Source organism: Corylus avellana, chromosome 1 (genome assembly GCF_965113065.1).
Source record: "Corylus avellana chromosome 1, dhCorAvel1.hap1.2, whole genome shotgun sequence".
Lineage (NCBI taxonomy): Eukaryota > Viridiplantae > Streptophyta > Magnoliopsida > Fagales > Betulaceae > Corylus > Corylus avellana.
The window spans coordinates 3408558-3429824 of record NC_142490.1 but is presented as its reverse complement, the minus strand read 5'-3'; the positions used below and the strand labels follow the sequence as shown (position 1 = coordinate 3429824).

At 38.6% G+C, this 21267-nt stretch overlaps 1 protein-coding gene and 2 pseudogenes across 1 annotated transcript; 2 read left to right on the top strand and 1 right to left on the bottom strand.

Annotated features, from left to right (window-relative positions):
- Positions 1–1267: 1267 nt before the first annotated feature.
- LOC148587862 (pleiotropic drug resistance protein 1-like) lies at positions 1268–9222 on the top strand (annotated as a pseudogene).
- A 145-nt stretch (positions 9223–9367) lies between these two features.
- LOC132171295 (C2H2 and C2HC zinc fingers superfamily protein) lies at positions 9368–11520 on the bottom strand. The gene is made up of 5 exons (XM_059582579.2): positions 11347–11520; positions 11192–11253; positions 10366–10447; positions 10046–10114; positions 9368–9666 (listed from the first exon to the last, which is right to left on the bottom strand). Exons 1-5 carry the CDS (start codon positions 11480–11482, stop codon positions 9557–9559), a joined length of 459 nt encoding a protein of 152 aa, XP_059438562.1. The 5' UTR covers positions 11483–11520; the 3' UTR covers positions 9368–9556.
- A 1033-nt stretch (positions 11521–12553) lies between these two features.
- Positions 12554–20449, top strand: LOC132168535 (ABC transporter G family member 31-like; annotated as a pseudogene).
- Positions 20450–21267: the final 818 nt, after the last annotated feature.

Genomic DNA, 21267 nt, shown 5'->3' with positions numbered 1-21267 from the left:
TTTTTTTTTTTTTTTGTAAAATAAATTGTAATTAATATTAACTTATGACAAGTCATGAGATGAGAAGCGTCTTAGGCTTATTGAAGCTAGTTTTATTTATCTCTTTAGGTCCATTCTCAAACTCTCCCTTGTTGGGCTTAACCTAATTACACAAGGAAACACCCTAGCGGCCGTGTATTATAGTGGGGAGCAATTAGGCTTTCCAAGCATTATTTTGGCAAGAAAACCTAGTCCTACCTTAACTTGAAAATACAAGTCGATTAAAAGGATGTTTGTGTGGGGGCATTAAAGTCTACACTCTTGGTTTCATAATCAAAATTGAGGATAGGGTTTAGAGGTATCAAAACCTTAGCTTAGATGTGTAGAATGAAGAAAGAGCAAGAGGAATCAAATTAGCCCTAAACACAAGGTATAGTTGATTATTCGTATTGAATCGGACATTTGACCATCTCATCTAAAAACCAATTGGTGTCTAGTGAGGGAAGTCAAATCTTTTTATGACATTCGAAATCCCACCCCGCAAAACATGTTCTAAGAGTCATCCAAGTGAGCAGAGTGACATTATTGCACCTCAACAAATCGCCTTTGCAAATTTTTGTTTTGCACGATCTTTTGCTATGCTTTCATGAGGTTGCTCTTGGGATTTTTTGATGCATCTTTGAAATATATTCCCAACAATTGTAATATTCTATAGTGGGTTAGGCCCGTTTCCTGATTTTGGCTATCCCATATCGAAGTCGTTTTGCAACAAGTTCTTCAAAAGGTTTTTTTTTCGTCACCAAAACTGTTATGCTTGATTTATTTTTAATTCATTATATTTATTGAAAAACACCTATTCACCCCTTCTAGATGTTATTAGGGGTCGTTGGGAGAATTTCACAAACCTAATTATTACATATTAAAACAAAAATAATATAATAAAAACCAATTTTTTGTCTCCAGGAAAAGACCAAAATTCTAAGACAGCTATCATGATAGCTCTCCCTACACCAATACTGTCTCTTGATCCCCAGCAAGCTTCCATTCTCTAGGAATTCTCCAAACTGAGATGCCTCTTCTCCACAAAAGAAAATGACAAAAATCTTTGGAGATCTTCAAACTTCCCACGGTGACCCTTCGTGATGATATTGAGCTTCCTTGATTGGCAATCCATCTTCAATTTATATTCAACATTCTACGGAAAAGAGATAGCTTGATAATTGATAACATTGCCAGCTCCCGCCACCATATGCGCACCCCAGTGACACCGACAGCAACTCCGGTCAAGATGCCTGAATCTTCTGCTGGGTTATCGCCGGAGATTCGATATCAGATGGAGAATGCAGGCGCTTGGACCCCGGTGACACCGACGACAACTCCAAAGACTTCTGATGGGTTGTCGCCGGATATTCGATATCAGACTTAGAATTTTGCAGCAGGCACTGCGACGTCCCCTGTTTCTGGTACGTGGTTATCACCGGAGATTAAATATCAGATAGAGAATGCCTCGCCGGCGACGGCTAGGCATGTTGCACTGAGGATGTACAAGAGCTTGAAGAGGCATGGGCTGCAAGATGAGGCTGGCAAGGCGTTTGGAAGAGAAGGTGCTGAGATTGAAGAGGCAAAAACAGAGGAAGTTGATGGGGGTGGGAAGAAGAGTGAGGAGCTTTTGGGGATGGAGTACATTCTGAGGGATGGTTTTGTTAGTTATCTACGTGACATGGCAAGAATCACACCCCCAATTCCTCAGCAGGTACCTTAACTATCCTTATTTTTGCGATTTCAAAACGTGCGATATAAAAACACAGTTTAACTTTTAAAGTCACACTAAAACTTGATAACGTAACAGTAAAACCGAGCATTATCCCAATATACAAGAAAGTCCGGTTTTCGGGTATTAGTAGACTGCAATACGGCATGTTTTTTGTTTTTGCAGGTAGTCCAGTTTTCGGGCATAAAGTACTCAAGGAAGATTGAGACCTCCGACAATGGATATGAGACATTTGGAAACAAAGTGGTGGACTGTTTTGTTGGGCCCCTGAAGAGTCTTCTTCAAAGAAAGGATCCAAAATGGATGCAGATTCTTAGGGGAGTGGATGGGTATATCATGCCTGGATCTATGACCCTCCTACTAGGGCTTCCAGGTAATTAGTTTGATAATTAAGAAACAAAATTATGAGCCATGAAAAATATTTCCAAAATGCCAATTTAATTTGCCAAAAAGTGTTTGAATTCTTTCAAGTATGGCTTCCCATTAATGCATATTTGCTTGATTTGATGGTAGATTATGTTCTTCTTTCTTTTATGATTTGACAGACATTCCTTTGGTATGGAAATAATCAATTGATTAAATCTAATCTATGTTAAAGGCAGTGGTAAAAGCACTCTTCTGGAAATTCTAGCAGGGAGAGCCAACAAAAATAGAAACTCAACCCTGGATGGCCATGTCATGTACAATGATAAGCATGTCTCTGATATTTGTCTTAGTAGACTCATTGCATATATTAGCAACCACCTTAACAGGTACGTACACAATAATAACCCAATTATAGACCGTTAAATGCTACGTACTACACTTTTATTTTATTGGGTTGACGTAACATTGTCCATCAATTTTTAGATTTTTATTTTTAATTTTATTTTTTTTATAATAAAGATTGATCCAAGTGCTCATAGACACTGCCACATCAACTCGATGGAATGGGGTTGGATTAGGGTGTAATATGTAATATTACTCTTACAAAAACAGGCACAGGGGCATTTTAACAAGAAAAAAAATATTGTTCAAGTCCATGAAATCTATTTATTTTATTTTATTTTTATCAAATCATTTCTTTAAAATTAAAACTGATCAAATCACTCCTTAAGATTTGTTCTCCTATCAAATTGCTCCCTTCGTACACTTGCCGTTAGGATTTTTAACAAAAATTATAACATGTAGACCACATTAGACCTAATAAAATAGTTTCATATGTATAGAAGTGTCGTCTCAACTTGACACACGGCAAAACAAAACAAAAAGCATGGAGGAAGGTCCGTGGTTACCATCAACCACTCTCCTACCACCAAGGGTGCCGGGGTAACCACCCACCACTCCACAGAGAGTGTGGGTGGGTCATCTCACCCACCAACAGAGGAGGAAGGTGGGGTTGCCCTACCGCCCATCTACCCATTAATCAAGGGCATGGGTCGCCCCAACCATGCACGCCTGCTAGCAACATGCATGAGTGAGTTGCGACTCACACCTTGCCTTTCACAGGTGGATGGAGTGGGCAATAGTGGAACAACTATTTTCCCTTGTTGGTTTGTGGGGGCAATGCACCAATTCAGCTCTCCTTTGCTAGTGAGGGTGTGCACACATGCCGTCAATGGAGAGCAATTTGATACCATAACATAACTTAAAGAGTGATTTGATCAATTTTAAACCTAAGGGACTGATTTGATAAAAGGTTAAACCTCATAGACCCCTACGTTATTTTTCCCTTTTAACAACCAGTATTAATAAATAAATAAATAATAGTCAAAAAGACAAGCCAAATAATTCATGAGATCTAACTAAATGTACTAACATCGATCCCTACTTATGGGCACACAGATTTACTATCAACACAAGCCAAATAATTCATGAGATCTAACTAAATGTACTAACATCGATCCCTACTTATGGGCACACAAATTTACTATCAACACGATAATGAAATTAAAGTTTACAGGTTAACCTATTCACTTTCTCTCTTAAAAATGCAGACACCTTCCATTTTTAACAGTTCGAGAGACACTTGAGTTTGCTAGGGACTGCACTCAGGGACTTTGGCTAGAGAACTTCACACCCGAGATGAGAAAATTTTTTGCGCATGCCCTTGTGGAGGGACAGGATCCGTTTCTAGAATATGTGTTAGAAATCTTAAACTTGAAGCAGATAGAAAACAAGCTCCTTGGAGTGGCAATATCAGACATTGATCGCCAGAAGCTCACAACAGCTGAGTTAGCGCTAGCAACATTTTCTGTCATGATTTACGACCAACCATTTTCTGGATCCGATCTAGCAGCTACATATGACCTTGTGGACACCATAAGAACCATTTGCCAGCAATCTTCTGCAATCATGTCATTGACTCGACTCTCTCAGGAAGTGTTCGATGTTTTCAATAGAATCATATTACTCAGTGATGGTCATGTTCTTTTCCAAGGCCCTTGCCAAGATTCCATTCCTTACTTTGCGAAACTTGGGTCAGTATATAAACTTTTTCATGAATAACAATCTTCAAGATAACATTGAAAGGCAGCAACACTTGTTAATGATTCAGGTACATAAAGCCATCATATGTGGAGCCCAGTGAATTTCTTGAAGACATTGTAGCGGGAGACAGTTTGCAGTACATTGCACCAGGAGCAACTCCCTTGACACTAGAAGAGCTAGTAGAGTGCTACAGGGCTTCAGATCACTACAAAGATGTAATGAGAATTGTTAATGGAGATGATGAGAAGCACACCTACTGGGTGGAAAGTGAGCCTGGGATTGGGTTGTCTCTTGAAATGCCATCCAAAGACCATTGTACGGTCGATGCACAGCCGAGAAGAGAGACCGGTAAACAAATCATTCCATGGGAATATCCATAACCTGTCAGAATAAGATCTGTAGATGCAATTGGAAATGTTTCAAGAATTAGTAACTGAAGTAGCTTTTTCCAACAAATAGTAATTGCTCACATCTTGCAGCATTGATGGTGTCCAAGCTCCCTACCAAAGTAGGGCACTCAGGGGGGATTGAGGGCACGGGAAGGGTTCAGATTGGGGACATGATCACAGCAATTTCTGTGAACAATGAAGAAATGCTATACCTATCAGTTGGACCCCAAGAGATTCAGCACAAACGTGCCTCACAAGCATTCGCTGTGTTGAAGCAGGAACAAGCTCATGTTCGTCTCCAAGTTGAGCACTACAAAGAGAAGGTACATAAAAACTTTTCATACCAACAAGGAAGAACAGAGAAACAAAAGACAGACTGTCTGATTTGTACTTACAGTGTCTATCTGTTATTTAGGATGACCAAAGTAATGCAGGCACTGAATCCAATGTGAGAAACAAAAAAGATAGACTGTCTGACTGTACTTACAGGGTTTATCTCTTATTTAGGATGGAGTACCAAGCTCAATGGAAGCAGTTCCAAAGGCCTTTTGTACAGACATGGTGGCATTCAACCAAGACTCTGACCTACAGGCAAATCAAGATCACCAAAAGGCTTCAAGCTATAATCAAATTAAGGCTATTTCAGGTCAATACTACCATATCTCTGTAGCTTTCCCCGCTCATGTGAATCACAAAAATCATCTGACATGTCAAAAGTTCAAGTTATTCTTCATCTAGAAAAGCCATGTCTACAGAACCGATGTCGAAGGAAAACCCTAATCTTTGTTTCATTAAGAATGTGATGCTAACACCAGTCCCCTTTTGAACTTGACAGGCAACTGTTCTGGGAATATTTGCAGGAACACTGTTCAATAAACTTGGTGGTTAGTATAACCAACAGCAAATGAATTCAGTAAGGTCCCTTGGGTTTGTATCCACCATGAGCATTCTGCTCTTAAATCAAGTACAGCTTCCCCTCTGCATGCTACAAAGGCCAATTTTTTACATGCACAGGGCCCAGAGATTCTTCAGACCTTCTTCATACATCGTCGCTTATTCCATAGTCAATCTCCAACAGAACCTTGTAGAAGTATTCTTCTCAATCACTTTTCCCCTATAGAAATAAGCATTAATGTCAAATAACTTAGGCAAACAGGGATTCTTGCAGGCTCTGGCATATACTCTCTGTGTTTACTGTCTAGCTGGGCTATCAACAGCAGGAAACGGGGGACCATTCTTTGAGTATCTAATTCTCTTATTCTTAGTTGCATATTTCAGTTCCTCAGTCTTTTTCTTGATCAGTGCTATTGCTTCTTTCCCAGAAGTTGGGAGTGCTTTAGCAGGTACTTCTGCGTCTCTGTACTATGATAACTTCCAAGAACGATTTACTTTGATGGGAATAAAAACGAATTGGAGTATAATCCTGGTTTAAAAGATAACATGTTTTTTGCGATTCAGAAGTATTAACACCAGACTATTTGGATTTCTAAATGGAAGGTCCTATTGTACCACATCAGCATGTGCATTGCAGGTGTTCTGAGACCAGTTGTATGAATAGGCATTGTACCAGTGATGTATCCTTAGAATTTACCTTTTGAAAATCCACATCATAGGTTCCGTGTAATTCTCAGTATCAATTGAAATGCTCCCTCATAATATGTTATTATAACAATTTCATGAATCTCACATAGATAAAGAGCACTTCATACTTATTTTTTAAGTCAATGTCGCTTCTGGTTGCTACTTCTGCTGCAGGTGCAAAACTCAAAATGTTAGTTTCACGTGTGCTTCTTGCAGGTCTACTTATCTCAGTCTTCCTACTCTTCAGTGGCTTTGCAATCTATCCATCCAACATCCCAACCTACTGGAACTGGCTCACCTACATGAACCCTCTTCATTGGGCTAATGTCTCATTTTGCAGGATCCAATTTCATGAGGGCTACGGGGACCTCTGTTCCAACTACCTCGGCCAACTTTCTTTTTGTGACAAATTCCCATCAATGACAGTTGGAAAAGCCTACCTGGTCTTCTATGAGCTCTCTCAAGATGCTAAGATGCCATGGCTACCTTATGCCATTCTAATGGGATGGACGGTAATTACCTTAATATTAACATTACTGGGACTAAAGAAGATAGAGTTCATGGGGATGAGCCAGTCACTGCCCCAACTCAAAAAGACCCCTCTAATTAGTAATTCTAAGGAAGACAGAGTGAGTGAACTTCATTCATTCAACATCAACAACGAACATGCCCATAATTCCGGGGGTTTTAGATATTCTAGGACACAACATTTAAGGTCACCCTGTAACATAACAAAAGAAAATGGCAGCATCAAGAAATGGACTGAGGAGTTCCTAATTGACCTGGACAAGAGAGCGTTAGACATTCCATCAAAGGATGTGACTCTACTATTCGAGGACTTGTCACTCACAATGAATAGTTAGTAAAACAGTTTAGTAAGTCTTTATTAGTAAAATAGTTAGTGCCCCTAGTATTTCTCTTGTAAATAAGATTGGATGTTTGATCATAATGAGATACTTCTTCACAATTTATTCATGCATCAGGTATGATGAGGGAACGAAAGAAAGGAAAACAGTTTTCAACAACATCACAGGCTATGCAAGACCCAAGACCATGCTAGCCTTGTTAGGTGGTAATAAAACAAGTAAGGGCGCACTCGTAAAATGCCTGGCAGGGCGGGTACCTGTAAGCAGCAACCTCAGCGGCAACCTCCAGGCAAATGGTTTGCATATAGGCGCTGCCTTCTCCAAAGTAATAGGCTATGTAGAGGAGCTGGATGCTCACCAACCTTACCTCTCTGTCCGTGAGTCCCTTCAATTCAGTGCTGCACTACGTCTTGGCCAAGAGATCAGCCCCACAAGCCGCTGCATGCTTGTTGAGTTGGTCCTCAACCAACTTGGTGGTCTACTGCCCTACTCCAATGAACTCGTAGGTTCTCTCCGTGTTCCACTGGAAAGACATTTGAAATAGCCAAAAAGATAACTATTGCAGTTGAGCTGGCTGCTAACCCAAGTATTCTCCTTCTTGAAGAACCAATTTCTGGCCTTGATACTACAGGAACTTTGACCATACTCCATATTCTCTCTCAAGTGTCGAATTTGGGTAGCATCATTATTGCCACTCTTAACACACCCTAATGCACGCACACTATCATTCTTTGACGTGGCTCTTATTCTAACAGGGGATGGGCATCAAGCGTATTTTGGTCCAGTGGGATCTAACCGCAAATCCTTGCTAGATTATTTCAAATCAATCCCAAAGGCCCCTCATTATTCCGGAAGAGAGACTCCAGTTAGATTTATCATGGATGCTCTTGGCCTAGGAATAAAAAAGAGGGGCACTCCTGTAAATTTTTCAGAAATCTACCAGGCCAGCTCTTTGCAGGAGATTAATAATGGAGAGATTTGCAGCATAAAGAAGACAATTGAGGACAGAGGACAAGATTATCTATCTTCTACTTATCCAGCTCCATATTTACGGCAAGCCATTTTGGTACTGCTAAGAACACAACGATTCTTATGGAGGAATGTTCGATATACGTACGCTAGACTTACAGGGTGCGTGATACTTGGTCTCCTGATGGGCTCCCTCTATTTTCAGATTGAATACAAGGACATATATGGTGCTACCTCACGTGCACTATACATATACATGCAAGTTATACTCACAGGAGTGATCTCAGCAAATAATGTCATACCCCAGATTGGCACAGACAGGTTGGTCTACTTCCGAGAAAAAGGGCTGGGATGTATCTTCCAATATTTTATCCACTAGCATGGGCAGTGGGTGAGATTCCTTACTTTTTCATAGCAATACTTGCAGTTGTAGGAATTGGGAATGGCATGGCAGGTATTGGGACACATCCCCTTTAGAATTCATGACATACTGGACCGTGCTCTTGCTGTTCACACTATGCCTAAACTATTTTGGAATGATGATCACTTTCCTAGCACCAGTGCCAACACTAGCTGCATTTGCCGTGTCAATTGTGACGTCAATGTGGAATTCAGCTTCTGGTGTAGTGGTCGTGCTCTCTAACATAGAGTTCAACAGATGGATGTATTGGAGCAATCCATTCCAGTATGCAATGCATGCAATGACCTCAATCAGCTTCTACTGTGATACAAAGGGGTGTGGATCAGAGTGTAGGTGCCCGCGATTGCCAGATGGTTCCTATGTGTGCAATAAATTTGCAACTTTGAGAAGCTTGAGCCGTGGGAGGATAGATACAGACATACTAATTTTGTCGGCAATGTGCATGCTGTTTGCCAGCCTTGCCTGTGTCTTCTTTGTGGTGATGAAGCTCAACTCACCCCCTCACATATAAAGTGATAACATACATTACATGGACCTCTTCGAAGTAAAATTGGGAAGTGTTTAAGGAGCAAGACAAAACAACGAAACAGAGCAAAGAACCATCCATGAGTAAAAGTCACAAGAGTTGACCAAAAGGAAGCCGTCAATTGAAATTATGGAGAATACATCCAGCTATAACATATAATTTCTGCAGCCTGAATTATCACATGCATAGCACACTGATGTATTTATATACAAAGGTACCTTTTCTCCTTTTCCAAATTACCATATCTAATTGCCTGGCACTGCAAAGAATGCAATATGCAAATTCACTGGAAGCACTTTAATGAAAAAGGTGTACGAAGTAGCCCAAACCAAGTCATAGGCAATCCCCTAAATCCAAAAAAATTACGCAAGCAACAAATGACATGCCCAAAGGAGAAAACTTTTTTTTTTTCTCTTAAAAGATGATAAAATAAGCAGCATGTTCCAGTCAAGAATAATATACATAAGCTGCATGATGTATCTCAATGCACAATGTAACAATACCAACAACATCAAATGAAGGTGCTAGAAATATACAAGGATTCACATTACTGGCACAATAATAAAGGGGGACAACCAAAGTAACCTATCCCCAATCCACAAAGGGAAGAGGCTGATATCCACCTTCTGGAGGAGGCTTTAGTGATGGAGGTAGATTGTGCCATGACATTCCAATACTATCTAGTAACACATCCCCTGAGAACCAAAATGAGAAAAAGTAAGCATTAGGAGTAAAAGTAGTAGTCATAAACATAGAAAATAAAGCTACAAGAATAAAAAAATAATAATAATAATAATAAATTTTTTTTAAAAAAATCAACATAAAACATATATATCAATGCTTTCACAGCTAACAGAGAGTATCATCTGATACACACATGCTATATTATTTGACAACAATAGTGATCTTCAAGAACTAAGCCCCATGCCTAAGAAACTGAAAAGCAGTAAGCCCTATATAGTGTCGATACCACATAAAATTACTAGAAAAAATTTAATTTATCCAAATTATCATAACAAAACTGCACTATCAGCAAACAGTCCAAGTCTAAACAAACATGTAATCTATAGTTACCAGACAAAGTGCCTCCTCCAACTAATCGATTTCCTGGGGTACTTGGTGACTGATTGTTATCCACGAGCCCTGTCGGTGAATGTTGGAAAAGTTAGATATCTTGTTTCCCAAAATTAAACATAATTGTTTAAACTTATTCTACGCCCTTTTTTTTTTTTTTTTTTTAGAAATAAGAGCTTCATAACACACAAAAGACGAAGTACTAATCAGCTGATCAGGTTTGGTTTAGCCAATAAAATAACAGAAAATTAGAAAGTAGGCAGTCCAAAACTAAGAGAAAGGAATTAAAGAAAGAAGAACGGAGTAGGGACAAAATTTACCTGATACACCTTGAGCATTCACATTTGGTAAGTTGTTCTTTGGATGAAAATATTTGCAAGAATCCCCATACTGGCAAAACCCCTTCACCCCATCATGCCCAAGAAAGTAAAAAAAAAAAAAAAAAATTAAGGGAAACAAGTTAATCCAAGCCAAAATATTTTCATACCAAAAGCTAATGCAAAATCCTCCTTTGTAACACCTATACTAAATTGGAAAGAAACAAGGGAAACAAAATGCCCTCTTCTCATATTGGGTTCAACAATAATCAACAACCTCTTCATTAATCTAAAAAGTAAAAATAGCTCAAGTACAGGAACCAAACAACCATTTAGAAACCCATGAAATTAACTCTTTTTTTTTTTAATTTCTTATTTAAAATATTTTTGTAATTTAAAGTAATTGTGTCATGTCAATGTACAATTTGCACACGATATGTCAAATGAGAGCCATGCAACATTAATAATTGGTTTGACTTGACATATGTTAATTAATTGGACGATAAGTTGAAGGAGGAACCTATTTGAAATCAGAGAAAAACCCACCTAATTGTTGAAATTGAAAACTTAGTACTAAATTGAAATCACATGAAAACCTAACGACTAAATTTAATTTCCCCACAAAATACGCTCAAATTTCCAAAACAAAAGCTAAGTTAACTCTCTGCCCCCAACCCATTACTCATTACCCAATGAAATTACACGAGTGATCAAAGAAAAAGCAAAAGCTAGTCTAGTTTCATACTTCAAGCAATTATTCAATATAAAATAAAACAACTTGGGTAATCAAAGAAAAATTGCAATTCGTTAGGGATTTTGAAGACGATACCGTCTTGACAAACCGGTTGCAGACCCCTTTTCCAAATCCCTCAGTATAAGCCTGGTTCGCATCTGCAATCAAAAACAGCTTAGCATCATATATAAAGGGTCCGAATATATTGATGTTTGGTTGGTAAGAAAGCAGAAGAAAAAAAAAACGGAGACCTTGGAGATTGAACGAATCGAACCAGAGAGCCTTGGCTCTAAGGTGGTGGAGACCCTGGAGATGGCGTTTCCGAGCATATGGGGTGTCTTGGAACTGCTTGTCGCAGTAGTCGCAGTAGTACTTCCCCAACGGCATTCTCTCTCTCTCTCTCAATTTGATGAGTCTTGAGTCTCTTGACTGTACTATACGTCACGTCGTTTATTGCCGGAATCCTAACGAAATATCTTTTTTACTACCTATTTATGGGCCTTTTATTTCGTCTTTCACATGAGCTAGGTCGAGTTAAAATGGATCAAATGGATATAGCTATTTAGGCAAAAATGTGTAAAAATTAGGATAAAATAGTCCTTATTTTTTAAAATTGCGACAATTTTCTCTCACCATTTTACCTAGCTCACTCCTTTTCATTTCATTGAAATAAAAATGATTCGTTTTCAGTGGAGTTAGGAAATGGTGAGAGGGGCAAACAATCCCATTAAAAATTAGGGTTAATTACTTTTTAAGCACATGTGGCAAGACCAATTATTAAATGGCTGTATCCAATAAATAGAGATGGTACTTTCGTCCATAAAATTAATGATGATACATATCAACGCCTTTTAAAACACCACACGCCCGTCCCATATGACTTATTAATATTATTTTTTTTAAAAAAAAAAAAAAAAACCTATTCCCTATACATATGATCAAGCATCCACTTTTTTTAATTTTTTTTAATTTTGTTGTATAGTGGTGTGACTATGAGCGGTGGATAGTCAAAATATCCAGAACAGATTTACAGAAACTTGAGATTATCTCTTTCTATAATTTGTTTACTTATATAATCAAATTTTTATATTAATTTATTTTTAAATTTACTATTAAGTAACAAAGTTATCTATATAAAATTTTATATTACAATTGTTTTTCTATATTAATTGTCCATGAATAATACGAAATATATAATTGTCCACATATCCTTGTCATTGTTAGAACTTCCTTACTCCATCTGGCGGTTCACTGGCCACCTTTGAGAATTGACCTATACTTCTGGTTTACTTTTCTCCCTAAAACCCATGAGTTACGTACTAAATAAATTATTAATTTAAAAGCAAATTGCTTCTTTTCTTTTCTATTTTTTCTTCTTATTTTCTAGGAAGGTCGACATGGTCTACATATAAACCATGATAAGCTTCCTCCTCCGAATTCTCTAAGCTTCAAAAGAAAATGACAAACAATTCTTTGAGTATTTCTTCAGACTTCACATGGTTGGTTTGTGATGATATTGAGCTTAGCAGGATGCATTCTCCTCGACCATCTTCAATCTATAGTGAACAATACTCTACGAAAAGTGATGGCACTATCATATTGGGAGTTCCGGGCACGGCGACAACACCGTTGACACCAACAACTCCGGCCACGATGCCTGAAACTTTTGGTGGGGTATCATCGCCGGAGGTTCGACATAAGATAGCGAATGCATCGCCGGAGACGGCTAGGCTTGTTGCACTAAAGATGTACAAGAGCTTGAAAATGCATGGGCTGCAAGATGAGGTTGGCAAGGCATTTGAAAGGGAGGGCGCTGAGATTGAAGAGCCAGAGGAAGAAGCAGTCGATAGAGTTAGGAAGAAGAGAGAGGAGCTCTTGGGGATGGAGTACATGTTGAGGGATGGTTTTGTTAGTTATCTACGCGACATGGCAAGAATCACTCCCCCAATTCCTCAGCAGGTAAGGAGGTTTACTTGTCGAGTTCGGATCGTGTCAAAGCATGAGTATAATACTACAGAATTCATCCTTAATCCGACCTATTTAATTAAACGGTTCAAACCTTTCAATCCTAACATGTTAATTTCGTGTTGGGTTCGTGTCGAATTTGAAAGTCGTATAAAAAATTATCAGCCCTACTTAATATTCTAACAAATATATATATAATAATATATCAGGGCAAATGAGATATTCTTTGCTATGGCTTGGCCGGAGTGTCTTTTTAATTAATTTCTGATTGTGATAGTTACTATATCTATTTGAGCTTTCTTCGCATTTGATTATGCATTAAACTAAAGTTTAGTGGCTCTTACATTAACATTGACCATGGGTTTGCAGCTCAGCATTCCTTTTCAAGGGTCGACTATATATGAGAACCTGGTCCTGAAGAAAGCATAAATTAGTTATATCATGTTGCTTCAATGGGAATATTGGCATTTTTTTTTTTTTTTTTGCAGGCAGTGCGGTTTTCAGGCATAAAGTACACAAGAAAGATTGAGATGTCCAACAATGGATATGAAACATTTGGAAACAAAGTGGTGGACTGTTTTGTTGGGCCCCTGAAGACTCTTCTTCAAAGAAAGAATCCAACATGGTTGCAGATTCTGAGGGGAGTGGATGGGTACATCATGCCTGGGTCCATCACCCTCCTACTAGGGCCTCCAGGTGGTGACGCAAGTACTTTCTAAAATTGAATAATTAGGAGCCAAAAACACTAAATAAAATAAATGAAGTTAAGCCGACCATTTCCTATTAGCTAAAGCTTTTGGGATAAACAGTAATTTCACATGCTATCAAAACAAAGGTCTTAAGTCTGAACATTGTCATTGTCATTCACCTTCCATTTCAATTAAATATTACACGTGAGATTAAGTGTTGGAATATTAATTCCAACGATTAAATCTATTATTTTTTATTGGCTTAAGCTTTTGAGACAAGAAATAAGTTTTCAATCAGTAAGACTATATATTAGACATAGGAATGAAATCCCTGTTAGATCTCTTTGTAATTGAATCCTAAAAGTTCCCACAGCTATACTATACACAACTTTTCTATCCACAAGCAAAGAATAATCCAAAACTATAATTTAATATGTATTCGTTTTAAAGGTATTGTTTAATATGTTTACATACACCAAAACTATAATTTCTACAGCAGTTCTGCTTGCTTTAACATATATCATATCCCAATTCATAAGAAAATAAGGGCAAGAAAAAACTTATGAATCCCAAAAAACGATTATTATGAGACTACTCAATAAAATTTCTGATGCATATTAGCTAGACTTCATGGTGCCACAGTATTTTCATCTTTCTTCTTTTTGTAAGATTGGACATTCCTTCACCATAGAAATAATCCATTAATTAAATCTTACAGGCAGCGGTAAGAGCACTCTCCTGGAAATTCTGGCAGGGAGAGTCAATGGAAATAGCAACTCAATCCTGGAAGGTGGTGTCATGTACAACGACAGAAATGCTTCCGATATTTGTCTTAGTAGACTCATTGCATATATTAGCAACCAGCTAAATATGTAAGCACACATTGATCCAATTACTAGAACATGCATATAGGTATCCATATTATACTGGCATTTAAATAATAAGTATTAACTAAACAAGACAACTCAAATAATTTATCAGAGGAAACATGAAAAAAACTTGTGGAGAACTAATTTGACTCCATAATTTTCAGGTGCTTATGATAGGAAATCTTTGGGCTCTCTGAATGTAGTAAACAGAGATCCCTACTATTGTGCATATAAATCTACATCAATATGAAAATGAAATCAAGATTATAGATTAGCAAATTCACTTACCTTTACTTGTAAAATTGCAGCCACATTTCATTTTTAACGGTTCGAGAGACGCTTGAGTTTGCAAGGGATTTCACTCAGGGGCTTCGGCCAGAGAACTTCACTCCTCAGATGAGAAAATTCTTTGCACATGCACTTGTGGAGGGACAGGATCCATTTTTGGAATATGTGTTAGAAATCTTAAACTTGAAGCAGATAGAAAACAAGCTTGTGGGAGAGGAAATATCCAACATTGACCGCCAGAAGCTCACAACAGCTGAGTTAGCGCTTGGAACATTTTCTGTTATGATTTATGACCAACTATTTTCTGGGTCTGATCTAGTAACTACATATGACCTTGTGGACACCATAAGAACCATTAGCAGGATTCAGCAATCTTCTGCAATAATGTCACTGACCCGACTCTCTCAGGAAGTGTTTGATCTGTTTGATAGAATCATATTGCTCAGTTATGGCAAGTCTTGTTCCAAGGCCCTCGTCAAGATGCCATTCCTTACTTTGCCAAACTCGGGTTAGTATACAGTATTATAGTAATAGTTGCATCCAAAACAAACAACTAATATATTCACACAATTTTCATAAGTAACTACGTTCAACATAACACTGAAAAGCAGCAACACTTGTTAATTTTTTATTTTATTTTTTTTATAGTTTAAAAGGTTTGGGCATAAACACTCGTTAATTATTCAGGTATGTAAAACCATCATATGTGGAGTCCAGTGAGTTTCTTGAAGATATTGTAGCTGGAGATGGTTCTCAGTATGTGGTACCAGGAGCAACTCCCTTGACACTAGAAGAACTAGTAGAGTGCTACAGGGCTTCAGATCACTACAAGGATATAATGAGAATTGTTACCGAAGATGATGCAAAGCACACCTACTGGGTGGAAAGTGAGCCTAAAGTGAGCCTGGGCTTGGCCTGTCCCTTAATACGCCATCCCATTGTGTAGTCGATAAACAGCCAAGAAGAGAGACAGGTAAACAAATCATTCGATGAGTGTATCAGTAACCTATCAGAGTAAGCTCTGAAATTTGCAACTGGAAACGGTTCAAGAATTTGTAACTGCAGCAGCTCTTTCCAACAATTAATAATTGGTTACATGATTGCAGAATTGGTGGTGTCCAAGCTCTCTACCAAAGTAGGGCACTCAGGGGGGATTGAGAGCACGGCAAGAGTTCAGGTCGGGGACATGATCACAGCAATGTCTGTGAACAATGAAGAAATGCTATACCTATCAGTGGGACCCCAAAAAATTCAGCACAAACAATCCTCACATGCATACTCCGTATTGAAGCAGGCACAAGGTCACATTCGTTTCCAAGTTGAGCGCTACAAAGAGAAGGTACATTCAAACCTTTTCAAACCAACAAGGAAGAACAGAGAACAAACGAGATTATCAGTTTATTGCTTTTCAAAAGTAAAAGATGCAGGCACCGAAACCAATGTGAGAAACAAAAGATCAACTGCATGATCTGTACTTACAGTGGCTATCTATTATTTAGGATGATGAGTACCAAGCTCAGTGGAAGCAGTTCCAAATGCCCTTTGTACAAACATGGTGGCATTCCACCAAGACTCTGACCTACAGGCAAATCAAGATCACCAAAAGGCTTCACGCCATAATCAAATTAAGGCTATTCCAGGTCATTACTACCATATCTTCATACCTTTCTCAGCTCATTAAGATCATGAAAATTATCTGAAATGTCAAATTTTCAAGTTATTGATAATCTAGAAAAGCCATGTCTATAGAACTGGAAAACCCAGATCTTTGTTTCATTAAGTATGCCATACTTCGTAAAAAACTAATCCATTGTAAGCTTTTGCAGGCAATTGTGCTAGGAATGTTTGCAGGAACCCTTTTCTACAAACTTGGTGGTCAGTACAACCAACAGCAAATGAATTCAGTAAGGTCCCTTGGGTTTGTATCCACCATGAGCATTCTGCTCCTAAATCTTGTACAGCTTCCCCTCTACATGCTACAAAGGCCAATCTTTTACAAGCACAGGGCCCAGAGATTCTTCAGAGCTTCTTCATATGTTGTTGCACATTCCATAGTCAATCTCCCATAGACCCTCATAGAAGTAATCTTTTCAATCACTTTACCCCTATAAAAATAGCCGTTGTTGTCAAATAACTCAGGCATACAGTGATTCTTGCAGGCTCTGGCATATACTCTCTGTGTTTACTTTCTAGCTGGGCTATCAACAGCAGGAGATGGGGAGCCATTCTTTGAGTATCTAATTCTCTTATTCTCAGTTGCATACTTTGGTTCAACAGTCTTCTTCTTGATCAGTGCTATCTCTTCAGTTCTGGAAGTTGGGAATGCTTTAGCAGGTACTTCTGCTTCTCTGATACTATTATAACTTCCAAGAAAATTTACATTATGGAATAAAGCGAATTGGAGTGAGTAAAATCTTGGTCAAGTCTGACTTGCGTTTAGAAGACTAGTTTGTTTTGCTATCCAAGAGTATTAACAACATGATACTTGGATCTCTAAACAGAAGGTCCAATAGTCCCACATCATCCATTGTGCATTGCAAGTTTTCTTAGACAGTTGTATGAATAGATAGATATCTGGTACATTGATGTATCCTTTGAATCTATTTGAAAATACACATTATAGGTTCCCTCTGTAATTCTCCGTTTCAATAGCCATGCTCCCTCACAATATGTTACTGTAACAATTTCCTCAATCTCACATGGATAAAGAGCACCTCATACTTCATACTTCTTTTAAGTCAATCTTGCTTCAGGTTGCACTACTGCATCGGTATCAAGTACAAAACTCACAATGTTACTTTCGTGTACTTCTTGCAGGTCTACTTATCTCAGTCTTCCTACTCTTCAGTGGCTTTGTGATCTATCCATCCAATATCCCAACTTACTGGAAGTGGCTCACTTACATGAATCCTATTCATTGGGCTAACATCTCATTTTGCAGGATCCAATTTTATAAGGGTTACACAGACCCCTGTTCCAAATACCTTGGCCAACTTTCTTTCTGTGACAAATTCCCATCAATGACAGTTGGAAAAGCCTACCTGGTCTTCTATGAGCTTTCTGAAGATGCTAAGGTACCATGGCTACCTTATGCCATTCTCCTAGGGTGGACAGTAATTGCCAACTTGTTAACACTACTGGGGCTAAAGAAGATAGAGTTCATGGGGATGAGCCAATCGCTGCCCCATCTCAAAAAGACCCCTATAATTAGAAATTATAAGGAAGACAGAGACAGCGAATTTCAGTCATACAACAGCAACAATGAACATTCTGATAATTTTGGGGCCTCTCCACATCCTGAGAAACAAAATTTAAGTTCAAACAATGACAGAATGAAGGACAATGGAGGTGTTGAGAAATGGATTGAAGAGTTCCGAATTGACCTAGAGAGGCACGGTTTAGACATTCCATTGAAGCAAGTAACTCTACTATTCGAGGATTTATCATTCACAAGGTTTGTTCTCCACTCCAAATCTAACCATTTTTGTCCCAGTCTCTAAATTGTCCCAATCATAATAATAATAATAAGTATATTATTATATAGTTACCTGTTATTATAACATAGTTACCTGGAGTAGTTATAATACACTATAAAAAAATTATGATAAAATAAAAAAAAAAGAAGAAGAAGAAGAAACAACACTAATAACAATAGCCTGATAAAAAAAAAAATAGAGTGGGAAACCCCTGCTTGTTTTCTCTAAGATTGGAGGCTTGATCCCTATGAGATAATTCTTCGCAATTCGTTCATGTGTCAGGTATGATGGGGAAACTAAAGAAAGCACACCAGTTTTGAACAACATAACAGGCTATGCAAGACCCAAGACCATGCTAGCCTTATTAGGTGGTGACAAAATAGCAAGGTCACACTCCTAAAATGCCTGGCTGGAAGAGTACCTGTAAGCGGAAGCCTCAGTAGCAGCCTCCAGGCTAATGGTTTGGGGACAGGCGCTACCTTCTCCAGACTAATTGGCTATGTTGAGAAGCTTGATGCCCACCAACCTTACCTCTCTGTACCGGAATCCCTTCAATTCAGTGGTGCACTACGTCTTGGCCAAGATATTAGCCCCACAAGCCGCCACATTCATGTTGAATTGGTTCTCAACCAACTTGGTCTACTGCCCTACTCCAATGAACTTGTAGGTTCTCTTCGTGATGCCACTGGGAAAACGTTTGAAATAGCCAAAAAGATAACCATTGCAGTTGAGCTGGCTGCTAACCCCAGTATTCTCCTTCTTGAAGAACCAATTTCTGGCCTTGATACAACAGGAACTTTGACCATCCTCAACATTCTCTCTCAAGTGTCAAATTCAGGTCACGTCATTGTTGCCACTCTAACACACCCTAGTGCACGCACGCTCTCGTTCTTTGACCTGGCTCTCATTCTAACAGGGGAAGGGCATCAAGCATATTTCGGTCCAGTAGGATCTAACTGCAACAACTTGCTAGATTATTTCAAATCAATCCCACATGCTCCTCATTATTCCAGAAGAGAGTCTCCAGTTAGATTTATCATGGGGACTCTTGGCCTAGGAATAAAAACAAGCATCGTTCCTCCCCTAAATTTTTCAGAAATCTACCAGGCCAGCTCTTTGCAAGAGATTAATAATGAAGAGATTTGCAGCATAAAGAAGATGATCAAGAAGAGAAGAAGAAATTATCTATCTTCTACTTATCCAGCTCCATATTCAAGGCAAGCCATTTTGGTACTGCTAAGAACACAACGATTCTTATGGAGGAATGTGCAATATACATATGGTAGACTTACAGGGTGCATGATGATTGGTCTTCTGATGGGCTCCCTCTATTTTCAGATTGAATACAAGGACATATATGGTGTTACCTCACGTACACTATACATATACATGCAACTTATTCTCATAGGAGTTATCTCTGCAAACAATGTCGTACCCCAGATTGGCACAGACAGGTTGGTCTACTTCAGAGAAAAAAGGGCTGGAATGTATCTGCCAATATTTTATCCACTATCATGGGCAGTGGGTGAAATTCCTTACTTGTTCATAGCAACACTTGCAGTTGTAGGAATTGGGAACGGCATGGCAGGTACTGGGACACAATCCCCTTCAGATTTCATGATGTACTGGACGGTGCTCTTCCTGTTTACACTATGCCTTACTTATTTTGGAATGATGATCACTTTCCTAGCACCAGTGCCAACACTAGCTGCATTTGCTGTGTTAATTTTGACATCATTTTGGGTTTCAACTTTTGGTGTAGTGGTAGTTCTATCTGACATTAAGACCTACAGATGGATGTATTGGAGTAACCCATTCCAGTATGCAATGAATGCAATGACCTCAATCAGTTTCTACTGTAATACAAAAGGGTGTGGATCAGAGTGCAGGTGCCCACGATTGCCAGATGGTTCTTATGTGTGGGAGAGGTTGGCAACTTTGAGAAGCCTGAGCCATGAGAGTATAAATACAGACATATTCATTTTGTCTGCAATGTGCATGCTGTTTGCCAGTCTCGCCTTTGTCTTCTTTGTCGTGATGAAGCACAACTCACCCCCACACATATAGAGTTATCATATACATCATATGGACCTCAAGAAGCAAAGATGAGAAGTGTTTGAGCAAGGCAAAACAAGCAAACAGTTGAAAGAAGCATCTATAGGGTAAAAGTGTACAAGATTTAACCAAAAGAAAGCCTTCAGTCCAAACCACACAAAATACATTCATCTATAATGTATAATACTAGCATCCCTTCCTACTTACACCCATAAGTTGGGCAGTGTGATATATTCACTTACAAATGTACCTTTTTCCTTTTTCCCAATTATCATATCAAATTGAGTGGCACTGGATTCTCTGGAAGTACTTTAATGGCAAAGGTACACCAAGTAGCCTAAACCAAGTCAGAGGCAACCACTGGATTCAAAAAGTTCACACAAGCAACAAATGACGTTCCCAGAGGGGGACACTTCTTTTGCCTTTAACAGAGGAGAAAATGAGCAACATGCTCCAGTATAGAATAATGTACCGAAGCTGCATGATTTATCTCAATATACAATGAAACCAGAACAACAGCATTGGATATAGGTTCTAGGAAACACAGAAGGGTTTATATAACTAGCAAAACAATAAAGCTGGCCAAAGGGAAGAGGTGGATGTCCACCCTCTAGAGGAGGTTTTAGTCATGGAAGTAGATTGACACATGGCATTCCCATACTTTCTCGAACTAAATCCCATGTGAACCACAATGAGAAAAAGTAAGCATAGGAGTAAAAGTAAAAGTAGTCATAAATATAGAAAATTAAGCCATGAAAATAAACAATTAGTTCTTCATAAAACAAATATATCAATGACCATCACAGGTAACAGCGAATAACTCTGATGCT